Raw genomic sequence first — 21,124 nt, 5'->3', positions numbered from 1 at the left:
CTCCTGCCAACATTCCACTCTCCAAATAGCCTTTTGCTTATCAAAAATCCATTAATAGCCAACAGAGAGATTACATAGAAAGCCTAAAGATTTAACAAATTACTTTTAGGAAAAAAAATCAATAACAATTTGGGGAATAAAAGAACAAGAAGTCCAGAAAGTTAATAGCTATTATTGTTTCCAATGCTAAATGTAGACTCAGCCAGCACCTGGTTCAGTTTTTTTAATATGGAAATTTTAGAAGGATAAATGTATATGTATATTTGTATATACACATATATAGACATATCACAGAGTGGCCCGGGTTGGAAGGGACCTCAAGGATCATTAATCTCCAAACTCCCTATCACATGCAGGGCCACCAACCTCCACATTCAATGCTAGACCAGGCTGCCCAGGGCCCCATCCAACCTGGCCTTGAACACCTCCAGGGACGGGGCATCCACAACCTCTCTGGGCAGCCTGTTCCAGCACCTCACCACTCTCTCTGTAAAGAACTTCCCCCTGACATCCAACCTAAATCTTCCCTCCCTCAACTTAAAACCATTTTAACATCAATCTAAGTTTCTCAACACAAATTTGAATGTATAGACTTCCCCACAATTACCAGCACACATGTAAATGTTGTTCCAAAAGTAATGCCTCCTATTTGTTCCCATGGAAGCTACAACAGATACAAAGAGCACAATAACATTATTTGATAAGGCAAATCCTTAGCTATAAAACACAACTTTTCAACAGTCTCCATCTGCAGTTTTTTGCCAGCAATGAACAGGAGCTTGCATGCTAAGCGAGGAGACCCACCACCACTGTCACCACTGCTGGAACGCACAACCCACCATCTCACTGTGCTAACATCCACAATTAGATCTCCCTAAACATTCAGCAAATGTTGATGAATGTCACTGGATACAATTTTTTCCAAATGAATGAATTCATTGACACACCTTTGCCTCATATGCACTTCCATTTCAAATGTCATTTTGTCACTGTCCTTCTGCTGTCATCTGTCACATGGCAACAAAATTTAATGAAATGTTGGTGGGAAGGTTCAACTTCACTGCTATCCTGCAAACACCTGATTCTGCTATCATTGGCCAGTATTACTTTTAGTGCAGCCCTTGTATATTTCAACACTAAGTAGCAAAGACTCAGATGTAACACCACAATTACATCAAACCATTGACACAGCAGTCAAGGAGAATACTTCCACAGTTCTTAAACCAACAATTCATGGCATAAGAGCTATCCACAGTTAAACCTTCAAGATGATAACTGACTGCATTTCTTAAGAATTTGAGTAGAAGCAAAGGTTTCCATCTGCATTCATAAAAGGGACAAGCGAACAAACAAACCCCAAATCCATAACTATGGCTGTGAAAAACACAGCCCTGTGTAGCTTCTTAATGTAAAAATTTCAGTTGACAATAAAGCATGTTAATATTGCATTTAAAGAACAATACAAAGCTTGATTTTTCAGTGTGGCAACTGGAACTATAAATTTTGTGTTCTACCTTTCATGATCAATATTGCTTTAGGGAAATCTTATTGGATACTTGTCTTGCAGTTAAAAAAACTAAATACTTCTCACAAAATATATGTATATAACGCTAATAATTGCAAACTGGTGATTACTACTGCTAAATGGAAGATCCGTATTTCAGTCATTATTTGGTCTTTCAGTCATTATTTGGACTATACTCTTGTATTTATTCACATGCATCTGTCACTAGAATTAGAATTGGATTAGAATTTCATAGCTAGACAAGTCTGAAGTATTTTAGAGGAAAGTTTTTGCTTATAAAGATGCATGTACTTCTATATGTGCTTCTTCATCTTTTAACTTCAAGACAATCCATATTTGATTTTCTCTTTTACCCTATCTACTGCCTACATTACTGCATGAAAGAATACAGTGCATTACATTTTTCAAGAGCATTACCAGGAGATGTCATAAAAAAATCAGTAGTGGGATAAAGCACTTCTCTCTAGATACCATGTTCAGAAATTCTGGTGGTAGTTAAACAAGAGTGCAAGAATTAAAGTTGCCATTTTCAGTCTTCAGCTCTCTTGTTCTTCATTTAGGTAAGGGAGAAGAAGAAGAATGAAAGTAAGACAATCCAGAAACTTGAAATAAGAAAGACACTTAGTTTCAGGTTATTGACTTAACATGGCATTACAAATGCCCAAAAAAGGCTTTGATAATAGATTTAAATCTCTTTGGAGGCCAACACAAGAACCACTGGGATAAACTCAGTACCACTATAATTTAGTGAAAGAACTGGTGAAAATTAAAGTTGTTATGCAAGCATTGCAAAGTAACAAATGAACAGTGTTATTAAATATGCTAATGTTCTTGAAATTTAAAAATTGTTTGGCTAAAAATCTTGTAAAAACTTAAAAAAATATATATCAGGCACTTACATAGTAGGTAACTACAGGAGGAGATGCTCAAAGATTTAAAAATAGCAAAGGGTTTCACTGTTCCAAATGGAACTAGAGCATCAGACAAGACAAAATAGTATAAGCTACACTTGAACTCAGTATATCCCAAATATATATTTATAACATATTATAGTCCAGTCAAAGCTGAGTGTAAGCAATCAATTTGATCACAAAATGTTATGCTCCATATTAAGTTGATTTGATTATATTAGCAAGTCCGGAGAACAGCATCCTTTGTCTCAGAAGGCAACAAAATTTTTTTAGGAGAAAGAAGAAAAACACATAGGAATTCTCTGTTTGATCAGCAAATTTCTCATCTCAAAACCAAAAGCATATTTCACCATCTCAAACAAAGTCATGCCACCCATTCCTTAATCAGAATGAAATACTAATTTTTACTACAACAAACAAGCATGACAAATAATCCAAGTTTTGAAGAAAAGAAAAGAAAATTTAGGCAGCCAATTTTTTAAAGCTGTCTCACAAGCCTTTAAAGCAAAACAAAAGAAAAGAACAACAGGAAAAAACAATGTACTTGGGACCAGAACACACTTGAGAAATAGAAGTATTCTGGCCTTCCACAACAGCATAAGCATTCTATCTAAACCACTAAAAGAAGACAAAAAAAAAAAACAAACAAAAAACAACTAACGAGAATTGGAGTGCGTGTAATTAACTCTACTCAAACAGCAGAATTAAAGCACTTCTTGCTCAACAGGACAGTAAGGGAAACCATTTCTATATTTAAGGCTTAATCCCAAGTACAGTAACAATACTCTTCTCCTGAACGGAATAAAACACAACAGTGAATATCCTTCCATCTTCAAAAGTTATTACTTGTAATGAATGAATCCTCCTTGCACAGGCCATGATATGGTCGACTAAGTCAACTCTCAGGCCTACAAGACCAACTTCAAACTACCTATAATATTTCTTACATTTAGAATACACTCCTGTTCAATTCAATAGCTACATGTGAAAGACACCGAAAGGAGATTTATTTTTACTTTTGGGCAAACTCTGAATCACTTTTTTTTTTTTTTCCTGAAGTGCTACAAAGTAAAAAATTACTTTCTACCCCTTTGTCTTCGTAAAATACTCAAAAAGAAAGAGATGAAAGGACAAATAAACATGTGAACCTGAGCTTTGAGAGACTGGGGAGATCTGTGCCAATATGCTGCTTCTGCAAATAGAAAGTAGAAGCTACTCAGATCTCTACAATTAAGGAAACTTTTCCAATTGTCAGTACTATTTAAAACCACAGTTGAACTTGGAACCTGCAACATAACTCGAACTTTCCTGGAATTAAAAATAAGAATTACCTTCTGAAGAGCAGAAAGGAGCAGGGGAAACCCTAAACTATCAGAGAGGACAGACAGATTTGCCAGCCCCAAAAGAAAAAAAAGTAACATTTTCTGGTTTTTGCACTGCATGCATACCAATTAAGCAACAAGCACTCTACTGCAGAGTTCCATCTTTGCCTTCAAATCTGTGTCCATGGGCAAGACTCCTTGCCACAGGAGCAACTAGTTTCTGTCCACACTTCTTTCCATAAGCCAGGACAAAATAACCAAAGGCAAAAATGGGGAGGCGTAGTCCCATAACCTAATCTTTACAGTCATCACCAAGCTGTGGTTTCAAAAAGAAAAAGTAGATGTTCAGAAAAACTTATTTCTAATGCCAAACAGCTGACCATACTCTTAATATCATTTTGATGGAAGCCAAAAGGCATATTATGCCTCTTATTTAAAATGGAGGATTTCTGTTCCTCGCTTTTCAGGAATCAAAAATGCAACCTGTTTTTTCATAGTAGCAGCACTGCATGTTGCACACACTTGGAAAAAGTGATGACAAAGCTATACTCTCATCTCTAATGGAACCACCAAACTATTTCTAAAATAAACAGCTTTTAGATTACACACTGGTCTCGGTTAGGATAAATTATAATGTAGTTTTGTACTACTTTTTCCTAATTATTTTACAAAACACATATGTTTGCAGGTTCAATATTTTAAAATAGATTTCATGTGGCATTCTATGCTGGTTTCTCTTCTAAATGCAGCAGCTTCTAAACTGTGTGACACACTTCACTGCTGCTGATTAATATAAACCCGAAAGGGAGTTGGTACGCATGTGTTGTGAAACACAGAGGAATGACTTTTTAAAGGCTCCACAATTTTCCAGAGCCTAATAGCATAGGCTTCTGCATGTTTAAAACAAAAACATTTTTGTAGAAAAAAATGGCAGAGCTTGGCAAGCCTTTTCATCATATTGCACACGTAATGCTGGATATTGCTTGTGCTTTCTTCTTCCCTTGGAACTGCTGCAGAGGAGCTTGTTAGAAGATTCTTCAGATTTTGGTAGTAACCACATGGGAATAGTGAGTGGGAAACATGTTTCAGTTACTGAACAGGGTGTTCCAGCTGTGTTTGCTAAGGGAAGGATCTGTCCAATTCCCAGATAGTATCCTTAGGCAGGCAACAGTTGCCAAAATAAAGCAGGATTATAAAAAGAAACATAACCTTACAGACTAAGCATATTCACTTACATGCTTAAGATATGGTCAAAACAAATTATCAACTTTTCAGAAGTGCATTAGCGTCCATAATGAAGGTACACTGGAAAGATGAGGATACACAGAAAATAAAGGATCGTCTCACAGGAGCTTGCAAACCATGCTAATTCCTTTGAATGGAAGTGGGTAGACTGCACATTGGAAAAAGTAAAATCTAAGTATGAATAATGCAGAAAGACCGATCACAGTTTAAGAGACAGATCTGTTGTGAGAGATAAAATAAAAGAGAACTAATATTAAATGAAAACAAACAAACAAAAACCTCAAAAGAAGGTGGAAACAACAGAAAAAAAATATTGAGGTTTAAAACCTTTCCACTTGCAAGAAGGAATGCTAATTCCACAACTGTGTCCATGAACAGAGCAAACTGCAAGACAGAGATCAAAACCAATACCTCAAAGGGGAGCCTACTCGCCTAAAGGACAAGTTTTCAGGACTGAAGGCAGGACAGGAACAGTAACATACACCAAGCTGTAGCAGCTTAAAAAATTTTCCACCAAAGTCAGCAGATACGTATTCTTAGGCTAACAGCCTAGACAGTAAATGCACATTACAAAGATCCTTGCATTTTCCAGAGAACAACTACACTGCAAAGAACTGTTGAGTAGATAGGATCATTTAATTACTATGGCATAAATCAAACCAAAGAAAAGAAACTTACTAACTTGTTTCTGCAGAGCCAGCCTTTGCAAAGACTTATGCTTTGAATCGCATTCTTTAACATCATTCCCCTCTAAACATTCTGAATGCAGTAAGCTCTGGGCATTCTTTACAGGCCAAAATACAGATCCAAACATTCAGGACAAGACAGGTAATTTTCAACAGCTTTCAGTCTGTAAAACTTCTAGTTTTGTCTTGTTCTAACATTTTAGCTAAAGGCTAGAAAACAAAGGAGTATACATCCAGTCAGGCTACATTCTGAAGAATCTGTTAGAGATGCCTGTCTCAGATCACTGCCCTTGGGAGTCAGACCAGCAACAATCTCAGTATATTGCCTAGTATTCAAGATTACAGGATTGCTGCCACAAAACAAGTTAAGAAGCTGCGTTGACTGAAAGTTCAGAGGCATTTCAAAAATACAGAGCCTAATAAATGTTAATTAAAGCTATTTTGAAGTAATGCTCTGTATCCAATATTAAAGATGGCAAAGAAAGAAATATTAAAAAAATATCTTGGAGCTCTTCAGAGGATCAAGCTTCTAAAAGAGAAAGAGAAGGTATCAGTAAAATGTGTGAATTACATTTTGCAACTTAACAGATTTCAGAGATAGAGACAGATTCAGAGATTTCTGAAGCTTACAAGTAACCACAAGCTTAATGAAATGAGCCTTCAGACCATCTGGTATAGATAAACAGGTACCTGATTCTATAAGGGCATTCCATATAGAACCAATTTACTTCTGAAATTTATTAACTATTTGTTAGCTCAGTGTATGCTACAGAAAACAATAAAAAGTGTGTCACTGAGAAAGACAAATGTAGGCATGTATCATTGAACCTCCTTTTTTTCCATGTTCTGAGATAATTTCTGTTATCAGTCTACAAAAATCTCATATAAATGCATCAGGGCTTAGTCTCAAAAATCTCAATATGCTGATCTCCAAACCAGATCTTTTGGGATTCAAAAAAATGCTTTTAAAAATGGACAGCATGCTTTCCACCTCTGAATAGATTCAGCAGATGCTAATCTGAGGTCTTCTCTCTCATAATCTCCTCCCCTCAGAAAGCACAGCCACCAACATGCAACACTCCAGATATTCTTTTTTCCCCAACAGAAGATCCTTGTTTTCTACTGAATAGCTTTTGATGCAAGAAGTAGTGAAGGGGAACCCAGAAAACGATGCCCTGTCTTCAGAGACGCTTCCTTCACCCTTTTTAATTGGAAAAGAAGCTTATTGCAGTCAACACAGGAATTGCAGGAGTTCTGCCACCAACAGCCACTTCTAGAAAAGAAAGCTCTCAAGAACTGCTTAGAATAATCTCAGATTTTCTCTGACAAAGACTTCTTCCTAGAAAATTGCTGCAAGACTAGAGGGAGGAATGTCAGAAGCCAAAGGCTGGAATGAGGTTCCTCCTAAACTCTCCCTGAGGACTTTTCCAGCATGGAGATGGAAATCCAGACTCTAAACATGAATGGGATCAAGAACTGAGCAAGAATTGTCAACTGAATGAGAAAAAGATTTTCAGGATGTGCTTCCCCTGCTGTGATGGGGCTACAGTAGGAAACCCAAACGTGCTTAGCAGAAAGGAGCAGGAAGGACCCCATGGGAGAGACCATAGTTCAGCCAATTGCTTTAAATCCAAATGTTTGCCCTGGCTGTCCTCTCTCTGTTCTAATGATTCATAGCAGCAAATGGAAAAATAACTTAAGCATCATGATTATTTTCAGAATTCATTGGATACTAACTCTAGAGGAACATTAATTTATTAGCTTTAGTAAGTAATAAAATGAAATAGAATACAATCGTGAATAAATGGTTTGCCTACAACCAAAACTCATATGGTTATTCAAAGAAAGATTTTAAATACGTAAGAGCAATGTTTGACAGCAAGAAAGCACAGCCAAGATGAATAAACACATGTGGCATACACTTTTTGTTCAGCATAATAAGAAACCAGATGCTCAAACTGAGACATAAGAAGGTAGGCAGAAATTAAGTAATATTTTTAACTTTAAAAATAAGAACATTCTAAATTCAGTCACATATGAGTCTGGCAGTGAGCATAACCTCTTGGAAGATGACTAGTTTATATTTTGGCTCAGCTATATAATGCAAGAACAGCTGCTTCAAAATGGTTTCTGTGCACTCTGGTAGCTGTGGCGTAAGGGTCTCAAATCTTCACAACAAAGTATATCAGCTTTGTTGCAAATTCTGCAGCTATGCAAATTCATCTAAACATACCACTAGGATCGTACTTCCGCGAGAGGTAAAGTACAGCTCCAAAATGTTCAATGAATTGCTGACCAAATATTTTTTCTATAGTACAGTTAGAGAGCCGAGACAAGAACCTTCAACTTTCCTCAGCCAAAGAACTCATAAATAACATCACTTCTATCAAAATTAGAAATCCTTTTTGCTGCTAAGCTTTTCTCTTCAGAGCAGAGAACACATTAAGAAGAAATTTCTGGACACTATCAAATCAAGTCTAAATAACAGCTCTAGCAGAAGGACACTTACACCTCAAAAGAATTCCAGCTTATGCGTGACAGAATGGAGCAGCATTTTAACCTAGTAAATAGAGAACACCGATTAGTCCACAAAAGGTTTTCTACAAAAAGCAGATTCAATATTGCAGGAAATAGAATTTTCCCCTAAGTTTGGAGAACTGGAGAAAAAAACAGCTAGACTAGGCAAGGCATGAGAAAGTCAGCAGAAGTGCTGGCTGGTGCACCTCCTCTTGCTCAGCAACAAAAGCAAGAAAAAGAAAGCAAGAAAAAAATTAACCTGATATCATCTTAGTATTATATGAATATATCCATTCACATTTATTTAACAGGAGGAAAATCAGCAGTAAAAAATGAAACTGGCTTTCAGGTCCACCTTAGGACTATCCTCAAGACAAATAATATTCTCATACTCTAGATAATGAAGAGAAATTTTTAGGCAAGAAAGTTTGGTTGTATTACATCAGGTATAATAATGCTCTTGTACTATGCGCTTCACAGATCACAAAATTATAGAAAGTGGCAGGAAGTAAAGCAGAATCTAAAATACAACTTGTTTTCTTGTGAAAAAATATCCAGATTCATAAGATTAGTAAGTTAATAACATCTGTATTTAAAGCTAAAGAACAACTTGTTGCCTAAGAGAAACATTCTATATTGATACTACCAAAAAAGACAAACAAAAATACCTCTTGCTAGTTTGCAATACAGATATTGCAAAAAAATAATAATATATATATATACATATATATATAGCAATTGTACTACTCAAAACAAGAATACTAATTTGCTAGGCTTTCCCACATCTTTCAGTACTCAGAATACTGTCTTCAGAGATACTTTTATAGCCACATACTTATGTCCACATGTTGCACTGTATGATGTAAGATCAAAGCATGATATTAATGTTCATACAGTGGCTAAGTGGAGTAAGAAAAAAAGTTCAGAGAAGGGCAACAAGGCTGGTGAGTAACCAGTGATAACACAAGCCTTATGAGGAGTGCTCGAAACTACTTAAAATCTGGAGAAGAGTAAGACTATTTAGATCTGGAGAAGAGGAAGCTCAGGTGGTGACCTTATCGCTTTCTACAGCTACCCAAAATGAGGCTGTGATGAGGTAGGAGTTGGCCTGTTCTCCCATGTAACTAGTAATGGGACTAGAGGGAACTGGCCTCACGTTGCACTAACAGAGATCCAGGTTGGACGTCAGGAATTACTACTTCTTCCCTGAGAGAGAGGTCAGGCAGTGAAATGGGCTGGTGGTGGAGTCATCAACCCTGGAGGTGTTCAAGAAACACTTAGATGCTGCACTGAGGGATATGCTTTACTAGCAAATATTAGTGAAATGTGGATGGTTGGTCTGGATGACCTTAGGGGTCTTTTCTAATCTTGGTGATTTCTTGGCTTTCATATCTTAGTTAAAACATTATCTTCAACACATAAAGAAAACAAAGGATAATCAAGATAATTACCTGAAAAGTCATCTGTTTCACACGTACTTCTACTGACTGTGGCCAAAACTAATGATTCGGTTTGTCACTTTTGAAATGGAAGTCTAGTCACCTGATCCTAAAACTAAGTTTCCTTTCTGCAAACTACTTATGTCCTATGCAAACTGACCTGGTTAGGAAAAAAGACCATCCCCCCCAAAAAAAAAATATTAAGTAATTTTTTTTTCAGTACTAATGCAAGGAAAACGGAGTTTCTAAATATCTATTTAAACCTTGATAATTTTTCCTAATTAAATTTTTACTTTAAACATGTCCTTCAAGAGAAAAATAAAAAAGTATATGGAGTTTTGTTTTAATAATCCTCTTTTATCCAGTATTTTTCTCATATTAAAAAAAAACCCTGAATTATTGTGCATATCCTTGTTGACAAACACAGCATTTCTCAAATGCATAAGTGACAGAAATATTTACAGAAATAGCCATTAGCAAAAAATTCAAAGCTTGATGGAATAAACCCACCGATTAGTTTTAAGAAAATGAAATTTAGAAGACTCCACTGAGTCTACAACTCCTGTTTACATCCTCAACAAAGACAGTCTTAGTTTAAGGGAAATTAAATGAGTCAGTATAAGTTTATGAGAAGAAACTGAGACCAAATTAGTAACTTACATACAGATCATCATTTACTACTTTTCAGAGCCACAAATTCAGACACTTTCACAGAGAGATTGATGCTACTAAAACACTTATTTAAGAGGAAAAAATGTCTAAAAGATACATACGGCCACTCAGACTCCAGTCGTTCTTTGTAGACTTTTATGATGTGAAGAGCCACAGACAAGTTCCCAGGATCCATCAGTTCCTTCACTTTCTCTGAATTAAGGCAGGTAAATAAGACCATACAACAGTAGGCAACAATTTTCTCATCACTGTAGGTTAGGCAGGTTCTTCAAGAGAAAACGAATAGTTAAGACAGTAAGTTAAAACTGATGCTGGAAAAACACACTTAAGGACATTCAGCTTGTTTATTTGTTCTTGTCTGCTGTCTTTCAGAGAATCATGAGTTTGCCGTAGCTCAAGAGATATAAAGTCAACTGCAAAGAAAGAAAATCTGAAACTGGAAGTCAAACTTAAGATGTGATTTATAATACTAGTACAATATCTGAACTAACTAGAAATTTAGGAATTGAATGAAATAATAATAATAACCTGTATCTATTACCATACAATCCTCTGACAAGCGGACTCTAAACATACACTCATCCTGAGCACCAAATTCAACGAATATGCCTTTATCAGCGGCTTATTGTGAAAGATTTGGCCAACTACACCAAAAATATTGTCATGTGTCCACACAAAATGGTTTATGTAATGTTTCATGCCACATCATCAATCTCCAGAAACGTATTTCATTAAGGCTAGGATGAATGGCAAAGGGAACGGAAGACACAGATATTAAGCCACTTTTTGTAGATCCCATCTAATCCACAAATAACTGACTGGTCTATACATAAGCAATGTGAATGAAAGAGAAGTCACATTCTTGGAAACAAGCAGTGTATAACTACTTGAAAATACCTCTGAAATAAAGCTTATGCTTGAAGCTCATTATTTAAACATAATTTTCTTCCAGTTTGTGTCAAATAAAATCAATTTACTGTCATTTTATAACAAACAGGTTTTCAAAGGTCCTGACCCCTGTGGTTGACTAACAAAAAAAAACATCTACAGGATATGGTCTCAACCGCTCTATTTTCCCCAAAGTTATTTTTCAAAGCTTTATGGTGCTAGAAGAAGCACAACTGTCGTGTACAAAAGATTTGAATAAAACCACAGAAATTACATTATAAAAAAAGCCGCATCCATGCTTACAAGAAGAGATCTGGGAAAGCACACTTCCAAATGCTATTCTGGGAATCTCCATTTCCTGCTGCAATGTTTCCAAGAAACTGGAGGCTACATCGAAAAGCTGAAAAAAAGAAAAAGAAAAAAAAAAAAAAAAGAAAAACAAAAAAAAAAACAAAACAAAACCCCAGAAAACATATTAACTGAAAATTCAGCAAAACACTAATCGATTTCATAGAAATTAAACTTTTCAACATTACATATATGTATCTACTCACACACACACATACACAGTACATCTCAATTCGGCTTTCTGTGCAGTTTCTCACTGTTATTGTACGTTAATATTAGCTTTTTCTCCTCTAATGGAATTAATTTTCCACATTCTGGAATTGTAATCAGAACAAAACTTTTTTCTTTCCACCTCCAATGAGACTTACATTAACATCAAGCAATGGCCGCTAATGTTTACAAAAACTGAGTCAGTGAAAGTGAACGGAAAGTAGATGGAAATGAATGAAAGCATAGAGTTGCAGTTGGTGCAAACTGAAACAGACCCATGCAGAAGCAGTAGCTCCCACATTGCAGCGGCCGTTTTACCTCTAATCAGAGGAGGTACTTTATAGCACTGGATTAACATAAACAGGCTGCTTGCCATCACTCAAACTCTGCAAAAGCTGGTCCGCCTGCTACTAGAAGAGCTCCCTGGATGCTCTCCGTAAGTTAGCTTTAAAAATACGTTACAGCAGGCAAAAACACAACAGGAGAATCCAATCTACTCCCAAGATACCTACACTAAATTTTGTGTAGTAGGACAAATATTTAATATGGTATGTTAATGTAGTTAACCATTTCAGGTCTCTACCGCAGTAAAATTAGAGCCAGTACACTGAGCAGTACTGCCTCTCATTTTAACACTATTTAACGATGTATTCCTACTATTATCACAAAGGATTTATTTCAAACTCCTCTTAATACAGTTTTAAAACAAAGGAAGAAGATGAGTCATAGAACCATAGAATGGTCTGGGTTGAAAAGGACGTAAAAACTAGACATTTTGTCTAGTTTCAACAGCCCTGCTATGTGCAGGGTCACCAACCACCAGACCAGGCTGCCCAGAGCCACGTCCAGCCTAGCTTTGAATGCATCCAGGGATGGGGCATCCACAACCTCCTTGGGCAACCTGTTCCAGTGTGTCACCAACCTCTGTGTGAAAAACTTCCTCCTAATATCTAACTTAAACTTCCTTTGTCTCAGTTTAAGACCATTCCCCCTTATCCTATCACTATCCACCCTCGTAAACAGCCATTCCTCCTCATGTTTATATGCTTCCTTCAAGTATTGGAAGGCCACAATGAAGTCTCCCTGGAGCCTTCTCTTCTCCAAACTAAACAATCCCAGTTCCCTCAACTTTTCCTCATAGGAGAGGTGATCCAGTTCTTTGATTATCTTAGTGGCCTACTCTGGACCCGCTCCAAGAGCACCATAATCCTTCCTGTACTGGAGGCCCCAGGCCTGGATGCAGTATTGCAGATGGGGCCTCACAAGAGCCAAGTAGAGGGGGACAATCACCTCCCTCTCCCTGCTGGCGACCCCTTTTTTAATGCAGCTTAGAACGCAGTTGGCCTTCTGGGCTGCAGGCACACATTGCCGGCTCACGTCCAGCTTCTAATCTACCAGGACTCCCAAGTCCTTCTCCACAGATCTGCTCCCAAGGAGTTCTACCCCCACAGGTTGTACAAACACCTGCGACTGCTCAGGCCCAAGTGCAGCACTTTGCACTTGGCCTTGTTGAACCTCATTAGGGTTTTCATGGGCCCATTTCTCCAACCTGTAAGATGAATCATAGATGTTGATGGAGTTAATATCAAAGAACTCCTCCTTCCCAGTACATGAAGGAGAGAGACCAACTTTTTACACAGTCTGATAGTGATAAAACAAGGGGGAATGGCTTTAAACTAACAGAGGGAAAATTTAGGTTATATGTTAGGAAGAAATTCTTTACTCAGAGGCTGGTGAGGCACTGGAACAAGAAGAAGTTGTGGATGCATCATCTCTAGAGGTGTTTAAGATCAGGCTGGATGGGGACCTGGGCAGTTTGATCTAGTGAGTGTCAACCCTGACCATAGAAGAAGAGTTAGAACTAGATGATCTTTAATGTCCCCTCCAATCTCAGCAATTCTACAAAAAATATAAATACGTAAATTAACAAAAATCAAAAGCACAAACCCACAGAGCTCACAAAACTAAACACTTTTGGTGTTACTGACAGCTTTCAATAGCTTGATCATTTTTTACAGGTTGATGACGAATCTCAAATATTAAAATGCAGTTTAACAGATAGTACAAATAGTTGTCTGTTATATACAGATGTGACAAATGTTGTCAGATTCAGAAAACATAAGATCTCTTTAAAAGGTGTTGTGCCAGCTGGCAGTCACATCTCCTACAAGGGTTCGGCATATATCCTCTTGGGAAGAAAAAGAAAGCGAGTCAAAAATGAGGCAAATTGGTTTTAAAGAATATTAACTTTTTTCCCATGCATCTCATTTAAGTCCAAAATATACATGTCTCTTCCGTAATGCACTTCAAATCATCTTCTCCTTTAGGCTTTGTCTTTACTATCTGTGTTCTTTCTACTTGCAAATCTACTAGTCTACTTGCACTGCAAGGTCTATTTGCACCTTTTTATTTTGTTTTTACCCCCTCTGCCCATCACTGTGCTGCCATTTCTTCCATTCATCTGATTCCCATCCTGCTGACTGAAGAGTTTTTCTGCAGGACAGCTATCATGGGCACACTACTCTTCTAGCAGACATCTTATGGAAATGTTTCCCTGCTAGAAAAAAACCTTAAAAGGTGGTAAATCCTAATCGGATTTTATTTCTCTATGTGTACTCCTTACCTATTCTACTATGAAAAGACCTCTCAATCTAGTTTTAGTCTACTTTTTAACTAAGATTTGCTTGACCTTTTTTATGCAGCAATTACACTTAGCTCTTCAGAGACTAGGCTGTCAAAAAATACCAAACTAAGGAAAAAGAAGTTAAAGATCCTTATTGACATTCTTACAGTGACAACTATAAAAAGCATATGTTTGTAATATGATAATAAATATCCAGAAATTACCTATTAATCACACATTAGAGTCTTAGTATTTGTGAAAGTAATCAATCAAAGTTCTCCTTTCATCTTGATTCCCTGAACAAATGAGAAGGATCCAGGGAAGACCATGGCTCTTTCCATGCCATGAAAAAAGAAACAGTTTAATCTGTAAGTGCTTTTTAACCCACAGAGGCTAATATTTTTCATTTACTTTGAAGAAGCAAATCAATATATGGGCAAGCAGTTAATCTGTGAGACAAAAGCAGTAGTATCTACTCACATTAAGTGTATCTCAATATTGCAGGGTTTCCTCACAAAAGTAATCTTGTGAAAAATCTCAAGCAGTTTAAAGGGAAGGTGTAATTCTACAAGCACCTGAGGCAAGTGATCTACTTCAGGAATAAAGATTACACAAATCAGTGTATAAATCTTTGCTCAGAATGTGTCAACTCAATTCATATGCTCTGCCACAGTTACAATGCAACTGCTGCAATATTTTTACAATTTTTGATTTTTCTTTTTCCTACCCCTCAAAAATATAATAATATTACATTAAAAATATAATTCATTACAGAGTACTCAGTGAGATGTCAGCTGAACAGCACATACCAAATACACTTTGTGTACTGGAATGTATTTATGTACAACACTCAGTAGTCACAAAGGAAAGCAAATGATGAGGTGTGAACGATGGTATAAGACATTACAGCACCACAACCAGAGTAGCTCATCAGAGCACACACACTACATCACTGTCTGCATAGTTATGCACTAAAAATACAAAACACAAAAAACCTACTAGGACACTCACACACCTCTGAGGTCTACTTGGTTGTCTTACCGCAACACATATCAGAGAAATGGCATTTATATCCAAAAAGGATTCCACATTAAAAATACTAGCATATGACCAATACCAAGTAACACTGGATTTTGATTTAAGCATTGAAAATCTATACATTGATATTTAAGTTTTTTTGCTTTTGTTTTTTAAAGAACAGATTAACAACAACAACAACAACAACAACAACAACAACAACGAATCTGTTAATTCATAGCAAGACCCAGGGGTACTGATGAGTTAAGGAAACAAGCAAATAACAGACTATGGAAGCCTCTTAGCATGTAACTTCCAGGTTCCTCTTGTTTGTTTTATATCTATCAGACTTCATTGCTGCAACGCATCCTCCAGTAGTCCTTACAAATCGCTAAAACATAGATACTAATTTCTCCTCTTCAAAAACACATTGTACTTGGAGGAAAAGCAACAAAAAAATCTAGAAATGGATTATTGAGTCCAACTCCATTACACAGCTGAAAGAACTCTGCTATCCATTCAGTAACACATTGTCTGAAAAAGGGAGACTACTTCCCTTTTTCTATGAAAACTTAGGATCTTTACGCAGCTAGAATGATTGCCAACCACTAGTTTCAGCTGCATTAGCTATTATTTGTGAAACACTCCCCATAAAAATTATGAAACACTTTGTCTTTTCCATAGAAGTGATTTATTGAACCCCTTAACTCTGTCCCCTCATCTTGGTGTCCATCAGTGCTGACCTTAACAAATGTTTTTGTGGGTATAGGGACAGCTAAATTTTAATTAAAAAAAAAAAAAAAAAAAGTAAAAAGTTACACTGTGTGTGGTCAACCAGACTATTTTTAACCTGATGGTCAACCACTGTGAAATTATATGTACTAAGATGTAACTTCTGATACACAGATCAACCCTAGAGCTGAAGAAGCTTTTTGCCCAATTGAAATTCCAATAGTTCCTAGAAACTCCAAAAATAATCTTGGTATAAAATATGTACAATGAACATTTTTCCTAATGAATTTTAGCATGTTTGACTACATATAAACTGATCTTTTTGAATCACTCAATACTACCCATGCAAAAATGAGGCAGCTGCTATTGTTTTATGCCCCTCCAAGACAGTGGTTTAAATGTACTCTAGAACATCAGTATCTTCAAGAACACAGTTCCGTATGTTCCCTTCAATCATTCATGATCACAACCAAAAGGAACCACACTCTAACACACAGTTTTCACTTCATTATACTGCAGTGCTACTGAGACAGACTGAAATAGACATGAATATTTCACAGGCCTGACTCTCTATTGCTCCTTACAGTCCAAAAGAAGTCATTCCAGTGCCAATTGCAGAATCAGACTGTGTATCAAATGAAAAATTAAATACTTCAAGTTATTAGGACAAAGATTTAAAGCGCCGCATTTTGAAAAAGCAGTACACTTTTGTTCTCCTCCATGTGGTAGTATTTCCAAAGAAAAGTTACTGAAGTTCCAGCTTACAACAGTCATGAGATTTCCATTATTTTTATTTGAGGTAGGCAGAACAGACAACTATAAATATGTACTTAGCCTTTTGCTTTTCTCTCTTATCAGAAAGGCCATCTACGTAATGTTTAGTCTGAACATAAGCAGGCACTGCTTAAAGATACAAAGTAAATCCAATCCCAACGTGTATAAAGAAATGCAACATCAACTGCAAAATTGCAAACATAACACTAGCAAACTCGCATATCTCTCTAATGTTTTGCTGACAACTAACTAGGCATGGAAGACAGAGTTGGTGCACCTCCTCTACACTAGGTGCATACACAAAGATTTACAAGTATTTATGCCAAATCCCTACCTACTGACAGCCAGCACACATTTTAAACAGCCTGTCACTGTGAGCTTTGCAAATCTGAGTCGTGAACTGAAAACTTTATATAGACCTCTTCTGGTTGTTTGCAAACAAGTGCAAGATGCTTTTTGATGATGCCATCCCTGGAAAAATAAAACCCTCAGCTCAGCATAAGGTGTAAACCTCTATTACTATAAAACCTTAGTTTCCACCACTATCATCCGGTCACGGACTTCTTTCCTTGTGGCTGCAAATTAAAGCAACTTTCAGTCATAAAAAGAGCTATTTGCCTCTTCACCACCATGAATCATACCACAAATACTGATGAAAATGTATTTTCCTTGGAGAACAGTGTGTCTAGACTATTCAAATTGAATGTACAATACATATATGGGCTCTGTCATTTACAGTTATTAAAATAGTGCTTAGTATTTTATTTCTGTAAATAAAATGAATGCCTAGCTACTGATTACATTTTGGCATTGATCATACTGCACTTGCTGCAATGCAGACTAATAACCCGTTTTTACCATCTGTGGAATACCAAGAATGTTGTATTTAGTAATTTTCTGTTCCCACTCTTCAACTCCTTCACCTCCAGAAGAAAGCAATTCTTAATTTTCCTTCAGAAATGACAACTCTAATAATAACAGAACATTACATTCAGTGACTGGACAACCATTCTGGTGCTGGGAGATAAGGGTCAGGGCAACATCTTAACACTTTTTTTTTTTTCCTACAAAGGAGAACTTGCCTCAAAAACAGAAGAAGAAAAAAAAAAAGTTATGTAAAATGTAAAGTTATAAGTGAACTAGAATGGAGATGGGTTGAATCAGTAGACAACCAAATGAGTTTCTAATATAAAGTAACTTACAACAAGACCTCATAACAGTAGATTTCAAAAATAGTTTTTGTTCATTTACTAGGAAAAGAATCAGTTTGACAGCGTGTTGTCTGACATGAAATCAGTTTCAAACAGAACATTCATACAGAACTTGCAAAATCTTATTAAATATAGTAATGGGGCTTTATCTTCTAGTGTTTTAATTGCATTGTTTTTTAATTTTAGAAAGAAACAATCACAGGTATGTTCATTTCTGTAGCAAATCAGCTATTAAAGTCTAAAGGCACAGTAAATGTGAATCCTGTTATAATCCCTGCAGCAGCAAAAAAACATGCTTGAGATTACTCTCCTATGTAAAGTGCGTAAGTGCTTGCAGACTGCCAAACTGCTTTAATAAGCTTCTTACACACATCAGGATACAAAATTCTTCTTTTTTCTTTTTTTTTCTTTTTTTTTGAGTCAGCCCAAAAAGTTGAACCTTAATCTAATGTCCTTTTAAAGAGCTTGCTCCAGCAAAATCAGCAAGTTTGAAGTACTGGGGAGTCTGAACCCAGACTTAAACCACGCCAAGAAACAAAAAAACCCAAACCAACAACCAACAAAAAGGACTGGCCACCCAGTGTGCGTTATTCATGGTATCTAATCATATGACACGCTACTACTACATGATACCTTGCACAGGTCTAAAAAGTAGGAAATGATTAACATCTAAAATACTAACCAAGATTACAAGCAATCTTGCTTCAATTATTTAGTGTTACCATAAGTGTTATTTTTGATGGCATGCTGCAGATGTTAAAGCAAACTTTCTATTCAAGTGCTTTGTGTTTCTTTAGAAAAGTTAAATGACCTTTTTCTGTAAATCTGTGAAAAGGTTATCAGAATTTTTCTGCCTTGGACAATTTATATCTGGGTAATAATGTGTCATGGTCGTCATGGTCCGTTTGTAAAAGGCAGAGATCAAATACACTTACATTTGGTATATTTAGTTCCATATCCACTTTATTACACAGCAATGGTTTTGGCACCCACGTTTTGGGGCACTGCCATTGTTACATACATTTAAAGGTTGCTTGTTTTCTCTAATCTCCTTGTTATGTTTCCTTCCATATCACACATTATTAAGTATGCAGAATGGAATAAAGGGAAAGAATTTGATATAATCTGGCACAAATCTTGTCACTTTTCCTTTCTGCACTGGTGGCATTCCCTAGAATTCTCACTGAGAAGAAAAGGACAGTCATGCAAAATTTCTCTGCCAGCCCAAAGCTGTTAACAAAAAGGATGCAGCAGAATGAAAAGGAATCTTATAGCTTACGTCTGGAAAGCCACAGTTACAGACAGATGCACTCTTTGTCCCATCAGAGCCATGCTAAATAACTTCAAAATGGAAGCTGTGACATGATACTGACAATCAAGAGATTGGGTACGATGCCCAAAAGGCTAACTTTTACATAATTTTTACTGTTTGGATTTTGATTCAAACCAGAAACAATTTACGCAAATAGACGCAGGTGTCTCACATTGTTCTTTCTTCCATGGAACCTTTTCTAGCTCCTTTCCATTCTCCCTCCATCTTCACTTTACCAGCAGGAAGAACTACAGCACTCTTGGACGTCTGTGGAAGACTCTTAAAAAAGGGCACTTCCTCTGAGTACGAGTGAAAACTTCTCTCTACCTTATGTTTCAGATGCTCTGCCTCCAGGAAGCTGTCTGCACTAAATGACTTGTTTATCCTGTTCTCCCTATCTTGATCTTACCATCTTGAAGTCCCAGCCTACAAAAACAAAAATTAACAAGAAAAACTACATAAATCTGGCCATATCCTGTAATAGCACAAATGTATCCTTTATCTCTTCTGCTTCTCCTTCATTACAGCCACAAGACAGAAAAGAAGCTGTGGCCTGCACTAGGCCATCATTGCAAATAACCTCAGGATCTATAGGGACAGTACACAATTGGCACACCCTTCTTTCCTGTTCCAATGCATAGCAGTAAATTAGGAGATAAAGACTAGTTCCTCCTTCTGCCTTTGATGCAGAGGGCAGCTACTAACACAGGCATCAAGCAGCAGTTGTGAGGTCAGACCATCAGGATTACAATGGTACTGCTCATGCCAGAGCTGCCCATGCAGCTGCTGATTTGGCATACAGCATCAGAGCAGAGTAAAACCACAGTCCTTCCAACAAAAGAAGGAGACAGCAAAAACATTTTCCATCTACAATACCAAAACTATTTCTTTTTACACACCTTTACCTTTACAGTCAACCAATGGTCATCACTTTACATCTACAGATATTTCTATAGGTTTTGACTCACATCTACTTCTGCCTTGCCTCCTCATGAATCTTGCTGACACACTTGCTGGTAGGGTGGGGGATAGTAAAGAGGAAGGAAGGAAGGAAATGGCTTACAAAACACTGTGTTTAAAGGTCCACAGAAACACAGACATTGGTTGAGACTTGAAATGAACAGCAAAGTAACCAGAAACCATTCTAATTAAATAGACATCAGCAAACTCCCATTTCCTTTGCGCTTCAAGTGGATATCATTCCACATAATAAAACCACTATGCATGTGTCATAAATCAGCAACATCTTGGCAGACTGCACCAGAAAGCCTCCAAATTGAAGGAGCAAGAAATAAAGAAAAAAAAAAAAACAAAAAACACCAAAAAAGAAGCAACCAAACAAGAATCAGTAATAAACACTGCCTAAAAGCAGTATCAGCAACTAGAAAGGGGAACTCTGCAAGATTGCCCATCAATCTACTTACTGTTGCAATTTAAGGATATCAGCTCAGGTTGGTCTTTCTTAGAAGAAGAAGAATGATCCATAGAGAATCTGAAACAGCCACTGTCTCAGTCTATCAGTACACCAATTAAAAAGAATTTCCACAAACATGGAATGGACAGTTTTGATCATCAGTACAATGAATACCACACTGTTGGAAGGCACTAATGCTTCTGTTTCTGCTATAAGGTCTGGTTTCAATTGCATTTACTTCAACTGTGTCAGAAAGGTGAGCTTTTCTAGCCAGGATC

At 36.8% G+C, this 21,124-nt stretch overlaps 1 protein-coding gene across 2 annotated transcripts in view; it reads right to left on the bottom strand.

The window, feature by feature from the left end:
• Positions 1-21,124, bottom strand: part of ATXN10 (ataxin 10) — a 95,032-nt gene that overhangs the window by 54,823 nt on the left and 19,085 nt on the right. Inside the window, exons 4-6 of one of the 2 annotated variants that reach the window (XM_042890314.1) lie at positions 11,509-11,605; positions 10,419-10,583; positions 8,199-8,249 (exon numbers count right to left, since the gene is read on the bottom strand). In XM_042890314.1, coding sequence (XP_042746248.1) covers positions 8,199-8,249; positions 10,419-10,583; positions 11,509-11,605 — 313 coding nt within the window. The remainder of the gene's footprint in view (positions 1-8,198; positions 8,250-10,418; positions 10,584-11,508; positions 11,606-21,124) is intronic. The other variant, XM_042890315.1, reaches the window with a different exon arrangement.

Source organism: Lagopus leucura, unplaced genomic scaffold (genome assembly GCF_019238085.1).
Source record: "Lagopus leucura isolate 7727_CA_CO unplaced genomic scaffold, USGS_WTPT01 Super-Scaffold_100159, whole genome shotgun sequence".
NCBI lineage: Eukaryota > Metazoa > Chordata > Aves > Galliformes > Phasianidae > Lagopus > Lagopus leucura.
Note: the sequence above shows the minus strand (reverse complement) of the source record. Positions and strands in the feature narration are given on the sequence as shown.